General features: G+C 36.2%; 2 protein-coding genes across 3 annotated transcripts in view; one reads left to right on the top strand and one right to left on the bottom strand.

Annotated features, from left to right (window-relative positions):
* Positions 1–365: 365 nt before the first annotated feature.
* Positions 366–983, bottom strand: LOC122010529 (uncharacterized protein At5g39865-like). The gene has a single exon (XM_042567059.1). The coding sequence runs from the start codon at positions 981–983 to the stop codon at positions 366–368; it is 618 nt and encodes a 205-aa protein (XP_042422993.1).
* A 2,174-nt stretch (positions 984–3,157) lies between these two features.
* Positions 3,158–23,227, top strand: part of LOC122012570 (probable calcium-transporting ATPase 8, plasma membrane-type) — a 31,276-nt gene continuing 11,206 nt past the window's right edge. For both annotated transcript variants that reach the window (XR_006120272.1, XM_042569151.1), the window contains exons 1-4: positions 3,158–3,543; positions 19,994–20,057; positions 20,130–22,069; positions 22,493–22,651. Coding sequence is in view for 1 of the 2 variants with exons in the window: in XM_042569151.1 (XP_042425085.1) it covers positions 3,370–3,543; positions 19,994–20,057; positions 20,130–22,069; positions 22,493–22,651 (2,337 nt within the window). In the remaining variant the exon portion in view is untranslated. The remainder of the gene's footprint in view (positions 3,544–19,993; positions 20,058–20,129; positions 22,070–22,492; positions 22,652–23,227) is intronic.

Genomic DNA, 23,227 nt, shown 5'->3' on the forward strand with positions numbered 1-23,227 from the left:
ATTTATTTGTTTTGTTCTGTTCCTAAACTTGACATAGAAGGCTTCATTCTTCCAACAGACGGCGTGATTGGCATAGAGCTTCTGTCGAGTGGTATGCTGCAGTGATGGCCCTTAAGAGATGAATTGGATCGTGATTCCTTACCGGTTGCATCGTCGTGAAAGCGATGCTGTGTCGCCTTTCTTATAATTCGTTGAATTCGTAGCTTCTATATATTCAGTGCCTCTGTAAACTGAAGGTATTGAAATTTGCTCTTTAATACAATTTGGCCGACCTGCATTCCTACGTACATTTTTAAGACCAGCCTGACCCCGGTTTTCTCCTGTTGAACCGGTCCATCCTATGACTTGTCGAAAAACACTATTCATTAATAGCAATCCTGGCAACGCACCAATCCGTTGTCGTTGCACTCCACGCATCGCCGCGCGCGGCCCTCCTCCTCGACGAACACCTTCCGGCTGCCCCAGCAGACGGAGCAGGGCACGAACCGCACCCCACCGCAGGTGCCGCAGACGCTGAAACCCGAGTCCCGGCGCCGCGCCACCCCCTCGAGCGCACTCCCAAGCTCCCCGGCCTCGTGCATCGCATAGATCTCCGCCGCGCCCCCTAGGCACCGACCGCCGATGAAGACCTGGGGTAGCGCCAAGGGCCGGATGCCCTCCGTCGTCACCTGCAGCTCGCGGCGGAAGCCGGCATCCATGGAGACGTCGCGCTCGTCGACGGCCACGCGGATGCCGTCGAGGATGGAGCGGACGGCGCGGCAATCCTCGAAGGTGCGGCGGATGGCACGGAGGGAGGTGGTGTAGAGGACGACGACGTCGGGTTGGGGACGTTTGTAGGGATCGCCGGAGGCGCAAAGGCGCCGGGAATTCAAGGCGGTGCCGTGATGATGGTGGTAGGGGATGGGGAAGAGGATATTGGATGCCATAATAGTAATTGATTGAATGGCAGAGAAGTGGGCTTTGATCGTTAAATTGAGCTCCATTACTTGTGCCTCGTTGTATATATATACATTGGTTGGTAACCAGTGCTGCTGCTAGCTTTGCTTTGTTGTGGTGTAGGTTTTCATTGCGCGATCACTAAAGTTTCGGGGACTTTTCTGTTTGATTATTTTGACATGTTAGTTGTGCAAGCTTTAAAATAGGATGGGCATCTATAATTCAAAATAGGAGACATGGTAGAAAATAATTTTAAAATTACGTAACGTGATACGGTGAATAGGAAAAAGGGGTCAATAAGTTTACCTAGGTGACAATCAAAGTCCGTATGAGATCAAAAGTTGGCCTAGTATAGCATCTCATACTCTTGATCGGCCTTGTCGATCGAAGAGGTTATATGTAAATCCCGCAGTTGGCATGGACTGGACTGGACTCGCTCAGAGCTCAATATCTCCTTGCCTAATCGGCCCTACCAATCGGATAGATTCTTTGTAAACCCCGCACCCAGTACGGATCGAACTCATTTAGAGCTCAATGGCCTCTCACCTGATCGATCCCTGTGGATTAGATATATTCTCTATAAACCCCGCACCCAATATAAATCATACTCACTCAGAGCTCAATGCCCTCTCACCCGACCGACCCTGCCGATCGGATAGATTCTATGTGAACCTCACACCTACTAGGAATCGATCTTGTTTTGGATTCAACTCTCGAGACCCCTCATTTCCCGACGACCTTACCAATCGGGCAGACTCTCTGTGAGCCTTACCCTTGGTCCGAACCAGATTCATTGGGCAAGCTCTCTACGAGCCTTATCCCCGTTTTGAATCGAATTCGCTTGAGGCTCTATTCCCTCTTGCCTGATCGGCCTTGCCGATCAAACAGTCTCTCAATATCCCAATACTTTACTCCCTACCCAAGTCAGACTCACTCGAGACTCAGCTCCCCTCACCCCGATTGACTCTACTGATCAGACAAGTCCCCCATGGATCCATTACCGGTTTCAACCTGATTTGTTCCATTCTCTGTTCCACTCTCTCGATCAGTCTTATTGATTGGACAGGCTCCAAAAGAGTCAATAGACCGTCTATAAAATTATATTTTCTTTAAGGATATCACTACCGCCCAGTTAGACCTTATATATAAATGGGCTCCATGAGGAGTCCATCTTCTAGATAGTAGCCCAAGAGGTCTCCCGATGCAAAATCCAAGTTATTACTATTAATACAACACGTGAGTTTGTCTGAGGATCATATCTATGTACAAATACTTACATCATGTACATGCTAATGCGATTTATGGATGCGGTATAAGCATGACGATGGAACAAATTGATTGATTGTAGGATAATATTATCTCATTAATACGTAAATTGTAAGGGACATTATAAAAAAGGATCTTTCTTTGTTAACACAGATATGTGCACACACACTTACACATCTCTTGCTCTTTTTGCTTGCTTTACTTTGTGCCACTATCATTATTTTAACTTGATTGTGACAGTAGTTACACCAAATACCTCTTGGTACACTTATTGATGATCCCTTTTGCTTCTCAAGGGTTCTTGGAGCATATAAAACTGTAAGTCACATAACCGACGGTCCATTGGAAATATTTTTAATATTATTGAAAGGAATATTTCCGTGTAGGAAATTTCAGTCTAAAATGGACGAGGGAATGGATTTTTCTCGATGATTCTAGGAGAAAATAGAACTAACATGTCACTTTTATCTTAAAGTTGTCCTCTCTTCTCCCTTGTTATTATGTTACACGTGTGACTGTATTGACAGTTAAACCGTAAATAATGGTTCACGGGTAGTCCTTTTCATCCTACTTTAACCTTATTACGGTTAGCTTTTGATTAATTTAATTGGTTAAAAATACCTTCAAACTTGACATATCTATTGTAATATAAAAGTATAGTATAAAAGTGATTATGCTCCATACATCCGCATCGACCGTTTTTAGATTATATGAATGAATATAAATCATAGGATCAAACACGAAGTATATCTAATGTGTACTGTGTACGGAAGGAAGTTAGAGCAATTAGAGATTATTGTAAACTATAGGGGACAAAATATAATATTTTAAAGATGGAAGATGATATAAAAAGTTGGCAAAGTAGGGTGAATTGTAATGTCGAGAGAGATAATGCATCTTATCGATTTAGAAACCATAACTGCAATTAAAAGGTAAAATCATAATATCGAAAGAGATAAAGTGTGATTGGTGGAGTCATGCAAATTGCAAATGCCCCGCGAGCTCTGCTGTAAAGAACCACTCGTTCAGATTTCTCCTTTTCTACTGTGCGCCGAGTCGGCGACTACTCCGCGAGTCTCCTTTTCCTCGCTTGATCTGTTGCCCTGCTTGTGACCGAGGCTGAGACTGAGAGGAGAGATCAGAAAGGGAAATCGCTCGCGGGATACGATGGAGAGCTTCTTGAAGAACTTCGAGGTGGAGAGCAAGCACCCTTCGGCGGAGGCGCAGCGGCGGTGGCGGCGGGCCGTCGGCTTGGTGGTCAGGAACCCCCGCCGCAGGTTTCGTATGGTCCCAGATCTCGACACGCGATCCGAGGTCGAGGCCAAGAAGAAGAATATCCAGGTAAGTGCAACATCCCATGCTCCAGCAGAATGAACGCATCCTCATTCTCTTGATTTGGTTGCTTTATTGCCTTTCCGACCCCCTTTTTTGGATTTTGTTTTTCATCTGAATTTTTCTTTTCGTGGGTAGCAATTGTATTTATTTTTCAGAAATTTTAGTTGAAGCTTTTCCTTTTGTTTTTTTATCGATGAGTTTGACCAATTTGATCTTTGGTCTCCTTTTCTTTGATTTCTTTTGGATGCGAGATAGTTCTATTTTCTCTTCCTTTAGGGTTACAGTTAGCTTCCAGCCAATGATCAGTCGCAAATTGATCAACAAATCCATCCTATTTTTCGATTTGCCAGGCCTGAGGGCTTGTCTGCCCTTTTGCCATTCATCCCTAAGGGTTCAATGTAGGAATCCACTGATCCCGGAAATTTCTGCGAAGCTTCTTGTGTGACCCCAAAAGTCAATAGCATAATTGGACCATTGGCACCATTGATATGACTGTGCACTCTTTTCCCATTATGCAATTATGCTTCTTGTGTGATCCTGTCTGAAAGCGGTGGAGATGGTGCGCTAGGTAGATGACTCTTGTTGTCGACTGAGAGAAGACTCCGAGATGGAGAAGCGATGACACTTATCACTCCTTTCTGTACACCCCGCAGAGAGAATAAAGGGAAACATTAAAGCGAGAATCAGGGAGGGGGTCCTGACACAGGCACTTCTACGCTTAAGCCAGTACAGTGGTCAAGCCAAAAGTGGAAAGAAAGATGAACAGTAGATGTGTGCAAGTAAAGATGTGTAGTAAAATGTGTAAAAAACGTACATGGCCAACTGAGAGGAACCCTTTTTATACTGACCCTCAGAACCTTCGTAATAATGAGGCGTTAGAAAATGTCTGGTGTCAAAATATGTCGAATAACGAAATATGTATGACCACCATTCGACGAAGGTTTCGTTTCATGCATATGATCCATCTTTTGTAACCCCTGTATTAATGAGGCGGCTGAGAACATTCGATGTTAGAATATGTCAAGTAACACCAGACAATGAAAGTTGTAGGACCTGTTGGATCAAGACACACGTGAGAGGGGGAGGGGGGGGGGGGGTGAATCACGTGGTTTAAAAAAAACTTACTTTTTCGGTTTTGAAATAAGTATACAGTGGAAAAAACTAAGCACCAAAGCAAAAGAAAAAACTCGAACTCGATCAGTTTTACTTGATTCGGAGCCTCGGCAACTCCTACTCCAAGTCCCAGGTCCCGCGGACCTATCGATTGGTAATCCACTAATAATCTCTTCCGGAACCGCCGAAGAGGGGATTGAGTACAAAAAGAATAGGAAAAATGTAACAAGCTACACTTTCCTTTATGCAACAATTAAGTGCAATATTAAACATTCTTTATCCAACACCTTCGAAGATGATCAGATCAGGCTCGGTGTTGGACGGCTTCTCATCAGTAGTCGGGCATAGTAGTGTCGTAGCAGAGCAGCAATACGAAGCCGGAGCAGTTGGAATGTCAAATGGACGTGTAGAAGCTTATAGAAGAGTTGCGGCTCGAATGTTGCTCGACAGGGCTCATATATGCTTTGGAAGACACCTTCAACCTCCTCCGAGGCGCCTCCACAAGCAAATTTTATCCCTCTATCTTCGATGATGATAAAATCTGTAATTTTCGATTTTTATCTCCTGGAAGGCGCCTTCAAAGCTCTTCAAGGGGCCTTCAAAGCTCTTCAAGATGCCTTCAAAGCTCTTCAAGGCGCCTTCCAGCAAGCTCAAGGTGCCTCCAAAAGCATGCCAGGCGCCTCTAACTGCGGATTTGACACAACAATCTTCTGGAGGCTATATCTTTTGACTCCGAACTCGAAATCAAGCTTTGTTAGTTGTCACGCGTGCAGAATTCGAAGGTCTACATTTGTCTCTACAACATAGAGTTAGAAAAATATATGCATAACAGTTTATATAGATTTATGAATTAGATCCTGTTTTCCCGAGACCAGGATCTAGTCAAGGTCTCAATTTAGGTTTTCAATATGGATCTAAATTGGACCGATGCCTACTGTCCCTTCAAACGGGATGCGTTCTCACTGAGTCACTCTCTTCCAATGACTTACCTTCACTTATCAAATGTTAAGTTACTTGCTTGACGTCCAATCTGACCCACCAGGCCTTCCTGCCGAAATCGCACATTCGGACCTCCCTCATCAGGAATTGAACATCTCGACCTCCTGCTGGAATCGCACATCCAGACTTCAATCTATCGGGAATCGAATATCCCAACCTCCTGATGGAATCCCACATTTGGGCTTCGCCAATCGGAAATCGCACATCCCGATTGGATTTCCTGCCCGGTGTCTGGTTGACCCGTCAAGTTAGTCAACCCTGTGTATTTGGTAACAAGGTTAGATCAATAACACATCTAACTTTAATCTATTTGTCATTCATCAAAACTTAGGTTTGACCATTGGTGCCAAATGCACCAACAATCTTTTCCTTTTTGATGCAATGACAACCTGGGTTAAAGTTAGAAAAATAATGCAATAATAAAATAACAATATAAAAATGATTCAAGAGAAATGAATGATTTTTGAATTTATTCTCTTGAGAATTTTTAAGGTTAAGTTTTTCAGATTTTCTTAGTTTTTTTTTTCTTACTGAACCTCTACTCTCCTCCTTTGACATTCATAAAAAATTATGCATATAGTATACCAAAAGGAAGTAAAATATGCAAACACTCCTAAGTAAATTTACCAAATACTAAAAGTAATTTGGTCAATTTCAGGGAGGAAAAGATAAATTGTTCAAGTAAAAATTATTGCTTGAAATTTCATGCCTATATTAGGGGGATTTTGAAATTAGAGATAACCTTTTTCTAAAGGAATTTGAAAGTAAATTTGAAATCCAATTTTTCAAAGCAACTTTTGAAAAGAGGGTTTCAAACAATTTTCAAAGAAATTAAGCAACATAGGTTTGGAAACATTTTCAAAATATTTTTTCAAAACAAGAATTGACAAAGTTAAAAAGCAAAAATGTTTTTCAAGTATAAATTTTGGCAAGTGTTTTGAAAAGTAATTTTTGAAAAATTTGGAAAATATTTTTCTTATGGGAATTGGATCAAAATAATTTTGAAAACAAAAAAAACATTTTGCAAAGCATTTCTTAAGACAATTAAAAACATTAAACTTTGCAAAAATTTTACACACCGTTTTTTAAAATAAGTTGCAAAGTAAAAGTTTTTTGAATTTTCGAAGCAAATTTTGTAAGGTAATTTTCGAAGTTATAAAGTAATTTTCAAGGTGGTAAAATACTTTTCAACAGATTTTTCAAAATGTTGTTTCAACACATTTTCTACCAAAGAAGGTTTTAAAGTATTTTTCGAAATACTTTTCTTTTCAGTTTTTAAAACAAACATTTGAAAAAGTATAAGAGTATTTTTCAAAGCAAGTTTTAAACGAAAATTTGCAAAATATTTTTTTTACAAGGATTAAGTAAAGTAATTTTTTAAAGTTTGATTTTCAGTGCAACTTTTAATAGTAAATTTTTAAAAGCAAATTTTGGGTGACTTGCTAAATTCCACTCACGACAACTGTTTTTTATATCCCTTATTCATTTTTTTCCTATTTTTTTTAACTTTTTTTTTCATAAGTATTTGCATTGTGCAAAACTTATTTACAAATGTACTTTTAGCACAAATGTTGGGATATTTTGATTTTTCCAAATGAGCTTACATGATTTGAGCCTCATCCAGTAACCAAAATGAAGTTTGAGAAATCACCATGGAAACCAAGTACTAAACAAATAAGATGAATCATGACTATTTCAATGATATCAACCATTCAAGCATCAAGTAGAAGTGAAGTGAAGATAAGATTCTTAAGGTCAAGCCAAAACTAAATCTCATCTCCATAAGATATTTAGCTTATTTCATGCTACTTAAGATAGAGAAAAGAGATTCATTAAGTATACTACTAGCATCATTTGCAATATAATGGATCTAGATAATGAACGTGTTTAGGGTTACGTGTTCAAAAAATTTCAAGTTTTAAAATATTTTTTTGTTTAAACTATCAGTTTGCAAAAAGTAGCAAGAAGAGAAATTTTTTTGAAATAAGACATTTTGAAAGTAATTTCCAAATATCCTCCCTTGAATTTGATATTATTTAAAAAATAATATTAAATAAAACAGTAAAAACAGACATGCATACTATTTTAAATTAATTAACTTTTCTAGGATTTTCTGAGTTTATCAGAATGAGTTTCTAGCTAACCCATTACTCTCCCTCTTAATGTATGCATTATCTAAGACATGCCCACCATAGATTTATATCTAATCTTTAGTGAGAAAATATTTTTAAAGGATTTTTAAAATAATTTTCAAAAGAATTTTTAAAATATTTTTAAAGGAAAATAATTTTCAAAAGATTTTTTAAAGGATTTTAAAAATATTTTTAAAGGAAGTTTTAAAAATAATTTTTAAAAGAGTTTTTAAAATGTTTTTAAAGGAATTTTTAAAAAGAATTTAAAAGGATTTTAAAATATTTTTAACGGATGTTTAAAATAGTTTTTAAAATATTTTTAAAGGATTTTTAGGATGTTTCAAATAATTTTTTAAGGATTTTTATAATAATTTTTAGATTGTTTTTAATGGATTTTTAAAATAATTTTAAAAATATTTTTAAATGATGTTCAAAAATTTTTTAAGGGATTTTTAAAATAATTTTAAAAGATGTTTAAAAGAATTTTAACGTAATATGTTAATTAACTTTACGTTTAATTCTATTTTAATTTTAAGTTTTAATGTAATTTTTAATGTTTAATTAACTTAAATTTAAAGTTTAAGTGGATTAATATTTAGAGTTTAATTTTAAATTTTAAGTTTAACTTTAAAGTTTAAGTTTATTTTATTTTTAATTTAATTTAATTTTAATTCATCTCATCCGATATATATTTTTAATCAAGGGAATCCTATAATTTTGTAAGATAAGTTAAGTTGAATTTCAGAGTTTAGTTTTACTTGTGTTAGATTCAAGTTTAACTCTAAGTTAATCAAAGTAGGCATTCTTTGAATTAATGTTTAGGCCGTGGTGAGTCACACGGACATCATTAGAGTAACCACGTACTTCGAGATTTTTCAAATAGTCTTGCCCAAAAAACGTAGTACAAAACTTTGGTCTAACTAGGTAGGATTAGTAAAGGGTAACTTTAGGTAGTTACACTAAGTCAAATGCATCGCCATATGTTCCTAAACATGCATAGATAGAGCTTTCCTAATCTATTATCATCCCAATTTTCTCCAATACTATTTGTCAAGTTAATTTTTGTCCCTAATTATTCTAGTCCTAATTATCCTTAATAGGTAAAGTATTATTTTAGAGATGCCAACTAGTTTGGTGCCTCCTTTGAATTATATATTCTTGGTTTTATTAAGTTTAATTAATATTTTAAGTTTAATTAATATTTTATTTTTAATTTAATTTTTAAATTTAATTTTAATTTTTAATATAAGTTTAATTCTTTAATTTTGACTTAATTAAGTTGGTTAAATTATCTTTTAAAAAAGACTTTCTTTAATATTTAACTTTTTAGTAATTTTTAATTGTGAATTTTTTAAATTGGTTAAGTTATCTTTGTTTAAAAGTTTATTTAAATTTTTATTAATTTTTAATTTCGAATTAATTAAATTGGTGGTGTTTAAGATTTTGTCTTTAGGGTATAACTTTTTATTATTTTTAATTTTGAATTGTTATGATTTAGTTTTGATTTTATCAAATTCGTTTTATCTATAGATTTATCCTTAAGATTTAAATTTATATTTATTAAATTATTTTTATTTTGGATAGAAATTCTTAGATTGATATTATCTAGATTATCAAATGTTTTATTAAGAAATTTATTAATTTTATTTAGATATATATTGACTTCGTCATTTTTATCATTTGAATTTTTAGATCTATTTAAGTTTGAATTATTATTTAAATTTTTATTATTTTTTAAACTTTTAAGATTTTTATTAATTAATTTATTTAAATTCAAATTGTGAATTAATTAAATTGTTTGAATTGATTTGGTCTTTGACCAAGTCAATGTTGATGCCAATTTGATCAAGGTCTTGATTGACTTGATCAAAACCTAAATTATTTATTAGTTCTGAATTTTTAATCAAATTTGAATTATGCAGATATAGATTATCATATACCATATTAGGGGTAATTTCATTATTAACCAGTGTTCGAAATATCGCCCTAGGCGGCCGCCTAGGTGCTGTGCGGCGGCAAACCGCGCCGGAGCGGTAGCAAACCGAGACGGAAACCAGCTAGGCGGGTGACCTAGGCGGCAAGGCCGCCTAGGCGGTCCTCGGCGGCCCTCACTGGGCTTCGGCGGCCCTTGCAGGCTTAGGCGGGTTCGGCGGGCCTCGATATTTTTGGCATATTTTTAGGCTTTTAATACTAAATCCTAATTTGCACAAGGTTCTTCAACTTCTCTCATCGCCGGCTCTTCGTCTTCTCTCATCGCGGCTTCAGCTTCGTCGCTTCCGGTAAGTTTTTATTTTTGTTTCTCTTAATTTGTTTTGTTTCTGTTATTTTTTTTTGTTTCTCCTCATGATTCGTCATCGTGGCTACTCTCCGACGGCGCCAAATGTGTCGTGGGGTGTCCAACGCCGCTGGAAGCGTCGCCGGACGCGTCCAGCGTGTCTGGCGAAGTCCGGCGTTGCTTCCAGGGCGCTGGTAGCGTCGCGATGCTTCTGGCGACGCCGGAAGCTTTCCAATACGCTACGGGCGCCGCTGGAAGCAACGCCGGACTTCACCGGATGCGCCAGAGACGCTTCCGGCGACGCTGGATGCCTCCCGCGAGGCATCCGCACCATCGTCGCGAATTTTCCCCTTTTTTACTGTGCATATTTTTTTTTTATTTAATAAAATAAAACAATTTCTGACTGGGATAATTTAAATAATAGGTCCATAAAGCCTAATTAAATTATCCTAATTATATATATTTAAAATTTAAATTTTTTAAATTTTATAATAAATATTATTTATTTATAAAAAACAAATTAAAATATATAAATAATAAACATAATTATTTTATATAATCAGATTTAAAAATATAAATAATATATTAAAATTAAAATTTTTAATAAATATTATTAATTTAGATAACAGATTTAAAAATTATATTTAAAATTTAAAAATTTCTAATAAATATTATCATTTATCAGATTTAAAAATATAAAAATTATATTTAAAATTTAAAAAATCTATTTATATAAAGCAGATTTTTAAATTATATATATTATTAATTTATATTAATCAGATTTATAAATATTAAAATTATATTAAAATTTAAACAATTCTAATAAATATTATTAATTTATATTAACAGATTTATAAATATTAAAATTTTAAAAATTCCAATAAATATTATTAATTTACATAAATCAGTTTTAAAAATATAAAAATTAAATTAAAATTTTAAAAATTCCAATAAATATTATTAATTTATATAAAACGGGTTTAAAATATAAAAAAAAATATTTAAAATATATTTTTTAAATAAATATATAATAAATTTTATTAATTAGATTAAGATATATAAAAAAAAAATTCAGACTTGTTAATGTTATATTTTGTATCGTATGGTATAATTTAATTTTATTATTATATTATGTTGTTATATATAATTTTTTTAGGTTATCTGTTATTATAATGGCAAGCAATCTATCTTCGACAGCGTCTGTCACTCAACCCGAATCCGGGATTCTTAGAAGAAAGTCAAATGACATCGGATGAGAATTTGGGATATTGATTGATTCTAAGAACCTCAACAAAATTAAATGCAAGTTATGTGGAAAAACAATGTCGGGGGAGTGTATAGGATCAAGGATCACATTGGAAATATACCTGGAAATGTATCTGGTTATCAAAAAGCATCTCAAGAAGACAAAAATAAGTGCAAACGGGCTATTTTAGAAGGGAGAAACAGAAAGAAGAACAAAATAATGGAAGAACAAAGTTGTAGAGCAGAGGTAACTATTTCTCTAGACGAAGAAGGTCTTGAAATTGAAGGGATGGATGGAATTAAAAAACCTCTTCCACTTGGCCCCATGGATAGATATGCATCAGTAATTGCTTCAGAAAATGTAAGTTCAAGTGGGAGTAAAGTGCTTCGCCAAAAAAATATAAATGAAGCTCTTTTCAAAGAGAGAACTCAACAAGTTCAATAATATGTTGGGAGATGGGTTTATCAAAATGGAATCTTATTCAATGCTGTCGATAATGATGTGGCTTCAAGCAACTAATGGAGACAGTGGGTCAATTTGGACCAGGATTCAAGCCTCCAACTCAATATCAACTTAGGGAGCCACTGTTGAAAGCCGAAGTTGAAAGAACAAACAATTATTGAAGAAACATGAAGAAGAATGGGCAAAGAATGGGTGGTCGATCATGATAGATGCATGGAGTGATAGAAAAAGAAGAAGCATCTTAAATTTGTGTGTTAATTGCAAGGAAGGCACTACATTTTTAAAGTCTAAGGAGTCTTCAGACGAGGTGCATACGACTGAACTTATTTTTGAGTATGTTGACAAGTGTGTTGAATAAGTAGGAGCTCAGAATATTGTTCAGATTGTTATAGACAATGTCACCAATAATATGATTGCAGCTAAATTGATGAGAGAAAACCGACCTAGGATTTTTTGGAGTTCATGTGCAACTCACACGGTTAATCTCATACTTGAAAGTATTGGTAAACTTCCACGATATAAAAAGGTTATTGAGCAAGCCAAGTCTTTTACCATTTTCATCTATGCTCACCATAAGACTTTGTCATTGATAAGAAGTTTCACGAAGAAGAGAGATATAGTCTGACCAAGAGTTACGAAGTTTACATCAAATTTCCTCACATTGCAAAGTTTGATTGAAGGAGAGCCTTGGCGCAACGGTAAAGTTGTTGCCATGTGACCAAAAGGTCACGGGTTCGAATCCTGGAAACAACTTCTTGCAAAAAGCAAGGTAAAGCTGCGTACAATGGATCCTTCCTCGGAACCCCGCATGGCGGGAGCTTCGTGCACCAGGCTGCCTTTTTGTTTTTGCAAAGTTTGATTGAAAAAAAAGCTAGTTTAAGGGTCATGTTTACCAGTGATATGTGGGAAAAATGTAAATGGTCAAAAACAAACAAAGGAAAATTGACTTATTCTACAGTGATGAGCATGAGTTTTTGGAATGGTGTGACACTTTGTTTGAAAATATTTGCTCCTTTGGTAAGAGTTCTTTGATTAGTAAATGGAGATAGAAAGTCATCGATGGGGTTTCTATATGGGGAGCTTCTTCAAGCTAAAGAAGATATCAAGGTGGCTCTGAACAACGTGGAATCAAATTATCAGCCTATCATAGTTATTATTGAGTCAAAAATGAAAAATAGACTTGATACACCATTGCATACCACTGTCTTTTTGTTGAATCCTTATTTTTACTATAAAGATAGTTTTATTGCTTTTTATGAGGAGGTCATGGCGGGGATTTTTGAATGCATGGAAATTTTGCATGCCAATGAGTTAAATCTACAAGATACAATTATTAACAAGGAATTTGCAAAATATAGAGATAAGACTGGGTTATTTGGAAAAACATTGGTAGCAAAAGCATGTGAAAAAAATGATGATACATTTGATCCATGTGCATGGTGGAGTACTTACGGTGCTCACACACCCAACTTGCTAAGGATGGCATTGAGGATACTTTCATTAACTACAAGTTCATCTTGGTGTGAAAGAAATTAGAGTACATTTAAAAGAGTAAATTTTAAACTTTCAGTCTTTAATTAAATTAACTATAATTTTTAACATTTATATTCATATACTAACTATAATATTTGCTTTCTTTTTTTTTAGATTCATACAAAGAAAAGAAATAAGTTAGATGTCAATAGGTTGAACAATCTAGTATTTGTCCAATTTAATGCTAGATTGTTGAACAAACGAAAAAGAGAAAAATAAAGGAATGTCGATGTCCTTCTTGCAAAAGATGCTTCAAACGCATAAAGTTGGATTGTGGATGGTGGGGAAGATGATGAAGTTGAACTAGGTTCCGGGCTCACTTGGCAAATGGTTGATGAAGCAAGTGGAGCAGATGAAAATCTACAACCCCGAAGAAGCTCTAGAGTGAGAGAACTTCATGAAGATGATTTTGCATCCGAAGAAGAAGAGGAGGATCACATTAATGATATTGAGTTTGTGTTCGATGAAGAACAAGTTATTGAAAATTATGGAGAAAAAGAAGTAGAATAAATATGAGTCTATGAGATATTATTAGTTGTGTAATTTTAAACTCATTTTGTTAATGCATGATATATGTTATTCAACAATTATATTTTGCTTAGTGGTTCACAATGATGTAGTCTTGATTTGAACTCTTGCTACTATTTTGATATTTTCTAATGTTTTTCACCATTAAAGTTGTTTTAGCTTATAGCAAGGTTTTAAAATTCGAGTTGGATATATATTCTACTGTTTACTACATAATCTATGATGACTTACTGCATGTTCTACTGTTCAACTGTTTCTTTTGCTCGTATTTACTTAGTCTATTATATTTCCTTTGCACAAAATTGTTAGTTTTCTTTTCTAATTTTTTATTTTTTGGTATTGGAAAGTATGCATTTATGCATACATAGTTAGATCTCCATTACTATGAAATTGTTTAATACAACATTCAGATTTGCATATGACATTGTCCACAGTCCACATAAAACATGGGATACCGATGAATCCGCCTAGGGACGCCTAGGCGCTAGGCGCTGGTCTACCGCCCGACTAGCGCCTAGCGAATTTTAGAACCTTGTTATTAACTAAATTATCATGCAAATTTTTTAAATTATTACTGACAGGGGTATTTTGATAAATAGTACTAACCTCAAGTGTAACCCCTAATCCTGTATGCTTTTTTGTTGGTTCAGACTCGTGTTTAGATTTAACTTTGACTTGATCTGTAATTTTGATAGATCCTCATGAAGTTTGGTTAGATGAGTCCAAAACTTATAGGCATCTTGGTGTTCTCCAATTCTGCATGTAATTTCGTTAGGCAATAAACTTAAAATTAAACTTATTAGCTTTGTGTTTGCTTCCGTGTCTTGGGAGAATCGCCTTAGTGTTATACCGCAATCGAAGTCATTCATCATTACGAAGCATTCCATCTGATGCTTCTATACTCTATAGTAGTACATTTCGTATGGCGATGGTTCGTTAACATTTCACTCGAGCGTCTCTTTGTGTTCCATTTTTCCTGCACAATACAGTTAAAAAGAAATGCCAATATTAGGTCTTGAGGTAAGTAGTGTGGGAGGAGAGATAAAAATAAGGCTCGAGTGGTGTTGTACCAAGTTCGAGTAAAAATCGAACGAGAAAGAATTATCTGAAGAGGTAAACTTTACCAATTCAAATAAGGTACTAAAAACTGAAATCCGAAAAGAAATAAAACAATTCCCCCGACTTGATTGGTGGTTTCACCAATTTAGAGCAGAACATTGCTCTGATACCACTTGTTGGATTGAGACGCAAAGGCGAGGGTTGAATCACGTGGTTTAAAAAAAATTACTTTTTCGGTTTTGAAATAAGTACGCAGCGGAAAAAACTAAATACGAAAGCAAAACAGAAAACTCGAACTCGGTTGTTTTTACTTGGTTCGAAGTATTCGGCGGCTCTTACTCTAAAACCCAGGTCCCGCGGGTCTATTGATGAGTAATCCATTAATAACATTTTCGATAACCGCCGGAAGAGGGGATCAAGTATAAAAAGAATAGGAAAAGTGTAACAAGCTACACTTTCCTTTATGCAACAATTAAGTACAATATTAAACGTTCGTTACCCAACACCTTCGAAGATGATCGGATCAGGCTTGGTGTTGAACAACTCCTCAGCAGTAGTTGGGCACAGTAGTGTTGTAACAAAGCAGTAGCACGAAGCCGGAGTTGTCAGAACGTCAAACGGACTCGTAGAAGCTTGTAGAAGGGTTGTGGCTTGAATGCTGCTCGAACAAGGCTTATATAGGCTGTGGAAGGCACCTTCAACCTCCTCCGAGGCGCCTCCACAAACAAATTTTAGCCCCTTATCTTCGATGATGATAAAATCTACAATTTCGATTTTTATCCTTTGGAAGACGCCTTCAAAGCTCTTCAAGGCGCCTTCCAGTAAGATCAAAGCGCCTCTAGAAGCATGTGAGGCGCCTCTAACTGCTGGTTTGACACAACAATCTTCCGGAGGCTATATCTTTTGACTCTGAACTCGAAATCAAGTTCTGTCAGTTGCCACACGTGCAGAATTCGAAGGTCTACGTTTGTCTCTACAACATAGAATTAGAAAAATATATGCATGAACAGTTTATATGGATTTATGAGTTAGATCATGTCTTTTCGAGACTAGGATATAGTCAGGGTCTCAATTTAGATTTCCGAAATGGACCTAAATTGGATCCTACTGTCCTCTTAAATGGGGCGCGCCCTCACTGAGTCACTTTCCTCCAACGACTTACCTCCATTTATCAAATGTCAAATTACCTCCTTGACGTCTAATCTAACCCACTAGGTTTTCTTGTCGTAATCGCACATCTGGATTTCTTCCATCGGGAATCGAACATCTCAACCTCTTACTAGAATTGCACATCCGGACTTCAATCCATTAGGAATCGAACATCCCAACCTCTTGCCAGAATTCTACATTTGGACTTCGCCAATCGGGAATCACACATCTCGACTGGACTTCCTGCCTGGTGTGTCTGGTCCTCTTGACCCGTCAAGTTAGTCAACCTTGTGCACTCGGTAACAAGGTTAGTTCAACAACCATTGATGTCAAATGCACCAACACGACCATCCTCGAAAGAAGGTTCCAGTTTATGTATATGCCTTGGTGGTAGAATATTCCTTGACAAATAGTTATTCTCTGATAAGTTGTTGTGATTCCCTAATAATGTTGTCTCCTGGACACAGTCCGATCGACGTAGTAGTTGATTGGCTATATGATGGGAGACTAACATGAGAAGTGGGGAGCTAAGTCCCTTAAGTCCGACCGCCTATTTAGCCGACCGATCATATGTTGAGAGTTGCATTGTAGGAGCGGGGAACTAGGCCCCGTATGTTCAATCGTTGTTGGAGCCAACCGGGTGTATTCTGTGTATCTTAGTACTGAGGATTGGAGCGCTAAGTCCCCTAAGTCTGACTGGCTCTGGGCCAGCCGACCGTATGTTGAGAGACTTGTGCTTGGAGAATGGGAGATAGGACCTCGTAAATCCGACTGGTGCTGGAACTGACCGAGTATAATCTGTGTATCTTGGCACTGAGAAATGGAGTGCTAAGTCCAATAAGTCCGACCAGCTCTCGGGTCCACCGACTCTGGGGCTGACTAGCTCTGGGGTCGATCGGCTACATACGGAGTGCCTTAGCGTTGAGAGTGACTTGTTTAGCTGCATATACGCTGACTCTGACCACCACCTCACCCTGACTTTGACCGTTACCTCACCTTAAGTTTAACTGCCACATTATTTTGACCATTGATTCCACATTACCCTTGGGGCCACTCTCAACACACCGTAACATCATGTTTTCCCTAGTATATTGACGGACAAGGACTAGGAGTGCTTGAGTTGGATGAAAGTCTATTGGATGAAATTATGGGCGTACTCCTGTAGTGTACGATCTACTAAAATGTAGAAATAAACGATGGAAAGAGCATGCTTTTTTCTCTTTCTTCTAAGAAGGCACAATAGCGACTTTAGTCCTAATAAATCTTGAGGATTTGGCGATATTGGAACACGGAATTAGGTGAAGACTTCTTCTTATTTAGATTAAAGAAAGTAGTTCCTTTTCAAAAAAATTTAATGTGTCCCTATCTTGGCAACTTCATCGTCATTTTTCGTCTAGTCTTTCTCTGGATTTCTTTTTCTGGGATTAAGTCACAAAGGTAGTTTGACTTCTCTAAGAATAACGATTAAGAAAACTCGCTTCTTAACTACGCACAATATAATGGGTTTTCAGGTGGTGGAAACAAATTCAGTCTTAAGTCTATTGTATCTTCTACAATTTACATATATAGAATTGCTCTCGACATCAAGAAGGAGCAGTGGCAAAAGTGGGAGGGTAACGACGAAGAGCAACATGCGTGAGGGGGAGGGAGGCCGACATCAACCTTGCTACTAGAGCATCTAGGGCTTTTGTATTGCCATTCGAAGAGGAAGCGCCGAAGTTCTCAGGTATCAGATAGATACAGCTGATGGCTAAGGGAAAATGATAAAACTACAACAACAACAATCAAGCCTTATTCCACTAGATGGGGTCGTTTATATGGATCCTTTTACGCCATTGAGCTCTATTTTCTACCATATCATCATTTATACTTAAATAAAGTTTATCTTGTTTTATTGTTGCTAACCAAGTCTTTTTTGGTCTTCCTCATTTGATAGGCGTATTTGTCTTACATCGCCTAATTGGAGTATTTATTGATCGTCTAAGTACATGCCCGTACCATCTTAAACGTGTCTCTCGGAGTTTTCCCTCAATAGATGCAACTCCGACTTTCTCTCTAATACTCTCATTTCTTATTTTGTCCATCCTCATATGTTCACGCATCCATCTTAACATCATCTCTGCAACTCTCATCTTCTGCTCGAGTTATAGCCAAACATTCAGCTCCATATAACATAGTAAGTCTAACTACGGTTTTGTAGAACTTTCTTTTAAGTTTTTGAGGTACCTTACGGTCATATAAAACACCCGACGCTCTCCTCCATGTCAACCATCGTGGTTGTATTCTATGTAAGATATCTCTCTCAATTCCTCTATCGTTTTGCAAAAATGATCCTAATATTTAAAGCTTTCCGGGCAATTCGTCATCTTCTATCTTAACAATTTTCTCATTACGTCTAATATTGCTAAATTTAAATTCCATATATTCTGTCTTTATTCTACTAAACCTAAAATCTTTCCCTTCTAGTATTTTCCGCTAAGATTCTAGTTTGACATTTACTTGTTCATATGTTTCATCTATCAAAACAATATCATTTTTGCAAACAACATGCACCACAGTATTCTGTCTTGAATGTGTGCAATGAGTTCTTCCATAATTAGTGCAAAAAATATAGGGACTTAGAGCTAATCGATGAAACAACTTGATAATAATTTAATTTTATAAAACGTCATAAATAAATACATATAACGGAATAATTATCTCTTTGAAAAAGGAAAAATTAATTATTATTTTTTAGAATTGCAACCCACGAAGATGTTTAGCCTGTGAGTAGAATAACAAAAATTTATTTTGCCAACATCTAAATTGGAAAATGTTTACATGGGCATTTACTCCTTTTCTAATTTCTTGAATTATTTTAATCCATCAGTTTAGTTTTATAGAATGAGAGCCCACTCTTTTTTTTGTGTGTATAAAACAATTCGATTTTCTATATTAGAATGGGGGAAACCATTTAGTTTTAAAAGTTAAAAATAAAAATAAAAATAAATTTAATTTAACTAAGTTCAATCTGTCAAGTTGTTTTATCAGAACACTTAGTCGAGTTGTTTTATCAAACAGCTTGATTAATTAATTTTCTTTTAAAAATAAGAATATATATTTTGTAAAATTAAATAGGCATTTTGCTTGCTTTCTTTATATATATGTATCAGATTATTTTTCTTCTGCAACTAATGTAGTATGGATTTTAGAAATGAAAACTGTGATAGGTTGAATCCCTTTCCTGATTAGATGAGGATTTAAAACTGTAAACTAACTCAGGGCTCGTAAGATTGAATGTGCCATCTAAGCGAAGTCTTTGCAGTCTGCCATATTTATTAATTACTTTTTTTTTTTGTTGAAGAAACGATGGAAAAGTCCTGCTCTATCTACTATTTATAAAAGAATAATGTTGTGTTTAGGTTAAGAATGCCTCTTCTCTAACTGCTTCATTTTTTAAGATAAATAGTGGTTCGATCAGATTTGACAAGAAAAACAGTATTGTCCATTATAGCTAAGGTGAGGAAAGGCAAAGGCTGTTTTGTCGGCTGATTTGCTAACAGATTGACCTTAGCCATACTTTGTTGTCAGTTGCTGGAAGATTTAAATCTTCAAAAACTTAAATAAGGTAGTAAAACTTGAATTCTAAGATTAGATTTGATGGCATGGATTTGCCATCATAGCTAATCTTGACTTCATGTAATTACACTCAACAACTTACGCACCAAATGTTCACGCTGATGTTGCAACCTTTTAGAAAACCTGGCAACTTTTTTTCCCTTTTATAAAACTATTTTAGATATTACATGCTAACATTCCTTGTCAAATAGTCTCAGCAACTATTCTTGCTTGATTTTTGGTTTTCTAATCTGGTTGTGCTACTGTTTCTGAGTACTTTTTTTTTGTGTTCACCTTTTAATCAGACTCCTTTCGGTTATACAACATCTTATTGAGAGGTAACATGCTTATGGTTTTACACAGGAAAATATTCGAAAAATTCGGGTTGCCCTTTATGTGCAAACGGCTGCTCTGCACTTTATTGATGGTTTGAACTTCATGCACTGACATTATAAGTGAACTTGTTCTGTTAATCAGTCTTTTTCATCTTTAATTGCAGCTAGTGCAAATGCTGAGTATCCACTTTCGGAGGAGGTTAGAAAAGCTGGTTTCCTTATAAGTCCTGATGAATTGACAAACATTGCACGCTCCCATGATAACAGGAGATTGAAGAATCATAGAGGAGTTAGTGGCATAGCAAGAAAAATCTCTATTTCACCAGATTATGGTGTCAAAACAAGTGACTTATCCATTAGACAGGAAATTTATGGAATTAATCAGTATGTTGAGAAGCCTCCTAGAAGTTTTTTGATGTTCGTGTGGGATGCATTACATGATTTGACATTGCTCATCCTTATGATATGCGCTTTGATATCTATTGTTGTGGGTCTTGCTACAGAAGGATGGCCCAAGGGCATGTATGATGGGTTGGGAATCGTTCTCAGCATTTTTTTGGTTGTCATCGTCACTTCAATCAGTGATTACAGGCAATCATTACAATTCAGAGATTTGGAGAAAGAAAAGAAGAAAATATTCATTCAAGTAACCAGGGATGGCTACAGACAGAGGGTTTCAATTTATGATTTAGTTGTTGGGGATATTGTTAATCTTTCAATTGGAGATATAGTTCCAGCTGATGGACTGTATATTTCTGGGTATGCTTTGCTAATAGATGAATCAAGCATGTCTGGGGAAAGTGAACCAGTGCATGTTTCTCATGAAAAGCCCTTTCTTCTAGCAGGAACTAAAGTGCAAGATGGCTCTGCCACGATGATTGTTACTGCTGTTGGGATGAAGACTGAATGGGGAAAATTAATGGAAACCTTGAGTTATGGCGGGGAAGATGAAACACCACTTCAGGTAAAACTCAATGGCGTTGCAACAATAATTGGAAAGATTGGTTTAGCATTTGCATCATTGACATTCGTTGTCCTGTTAGGAAGATTCATGCTTGATAAGTTCTACAATGCAGGCTTGAAATGGTTTCCGGATGATGTATTGACAATACTAAACTATTTTGCTATCTCTGTTACAATCATTGTTGTTGCTGTTCCCGAAGGGCTACCTCTGGCTGTGACCTTGAGTCTTGCCTTCGCAATGAAAAAACTCATGGAGGAGAAGGCACTTGTGCGACACCTGTCAGCATGTGAAACAATGGGATCTGCTAGTTGTATTTGCACTGATAAAACTGGTACACTAACAACTAAACACATGGTTGTTGATAAAATATGGATTTGTGAAATGGCAAAATCATTTAGGGGATCTGAGACTGCTGTATCTCTAAAATCCATGATACCAGGAAGTGCTTTGACAGTCCTTTTGCAATGCATATTTCTCAATAGTGGTTCAGAAGTGGTTAGAGGGAAGGATGGTGAAAATTCAATACTAGGGACCCCTACAGAAACAGCATTATTAGAGTTTGGTTTGGTGTTAGAAACACAAGTAGATTCACAGCATCAGCACTGCAAAAAGTTGAAAGTTGAACCTTTTAATTCAGTAAAAAAGAAAATGTCTGTCGTTGTTGAATTACCTGATGGAGGGACCCGTGCTTTCTGCAAAGGTGCACCTGAAATTGTCCTACAAATGTGTGATCATGTAATTGACAGTGATGGAAGTATCATTCTTTTATCCAATAAGCAAAAGGACAATGTTATGAAGGTGATTAATGATTTTGCTTGTGAAGCTCTGAGAACTCTTTGCTTAGCCTTTAAGGACACCAATGGTGAAGAGCAGAATATGGATGAAATTCCTGCTACTGGTTACACACTGATTTGTGTTTTTGGCATCAAAGATCCTGTACGGCCAGGAGTTAAGGAAGCTGTTCAGACTTGTATAGCCGCTGGTATCAAGGTGCGGATGGTTACAGGAGACAACATAAATACAGCTAAAGCCATAGCAAAAGAGTGTGGCATATTATCCGAGGACGGTTTGGCTGTGGAAGGGTCAGAAATTAGAAACAAGAACCCTGAAGAAATGAAAGATATAATACCAAAAATTCAGGTTCCTTTACGTTGCTTTATTGCAATGAGAAACAATTTCAGCTACACTAACGTGCTTGCTGTTAAACTATTCACACTTGGGTCACAAACACTCATTTTTTTCCTGAAAAAACAATCAATCAGTTTAACTGAAACATTGGCACGAAATTATATGTTGTGGGTCAGAAATTAGAAACAAGAACCCTGAAGAAATGAAAGATATAATACCAAAAATTCAGGTTCCTTTATGCTGCTTTACTGCAATGAGAAACAATTTCAGCTACACTAACGTGCTTGCTGTTAACCCTTTCACACTTGGGTCACAAACAATCATTTTTTGCCTGAAAAAACAAACCAGTTTATCTGAAACATTGGCACGAAATTATATGTTGTGGATATCAGATTATCCTAATCTTTAGCAGCTAGTTTACTTTGTCATTTACAGGTAATGGCTAGGTCTTTGCCTTTGGACAAACATACATTAGTAAAAAACTTGAGGAAAATGTTTAATGAAGTTGTAGCAGTGACAGGCGATGGAACTAATGATGCTCCAGCTCTGCACGAGGCTGATATTGGTCTTGCAATGGGTATTGCAGGCACAGAGGTATACTTTTCAACCCTGAATTACTTGTGCTGACTATGCATGGTTATGGTACTTCTTGAATGCATTTTAAATTCTCTTCTTATTTGGATCAGAGGAATGGCTGTCCATCCGCAGTTTAATCTATTATTTGAAATGGAGGGACATAGCCTTTTTATATTGGTTTGGAGGAGGCATGGAGTAAAATAATAAACTAAGATGTGCATGATAAGTAGAGATATAAATATAAAGCTAGTCAGAGCCAAAGGCTATGCCTCATTGGGGTGGTTTTGAACTGTTAGCTGAACCTACGAATCCTTGTAATGCTTGTTCTTAAATACTTGTTTAGAATCTCCCACAGATTGTTATTCTCCAAATTCATGACCTTATCTCCAAGGTTAGATGCCAGAATAATACTCTCTCCTTTTTGACATTCCCTCATATTTCAGAGTAAATCAAACTTAGTTTATCTTTAGGTGAGCCTCATGCCCCAAGAGTAAATAATGGAAACCTACCTTATTTTCCTTTGCAACCCTTTGTTATACGTCACTTCATGTTCACAATCTGAGGGAAAATCAAGAAAGAACATCATGCCAATTA

This window comes from Zingiber officinale, chromosome 8A (assembly GCF_018446385.1).
Source record: "Zingiber officinale cultivar Zhangliang chromosome 8A, Zo_v1.1, whole genome shotgun sequence".
NCBI classification, from domain to species: domain Eukaryota; kingdom Viridiplantae; phylum Streptophyta; class Magnoliopsida; order Zingiberales; family Zingiberaceae; genus Zingiber; species Zingiber officinale.

Coding starts and splice junctions, on each gene's coding strand:
- LOC122010529 (XM_042567059.1), bottom strand. CDS start 983: ATGGAGCTCAATTTAACGATCAAAGCCCACTTCTCTGCCATTCAATCA.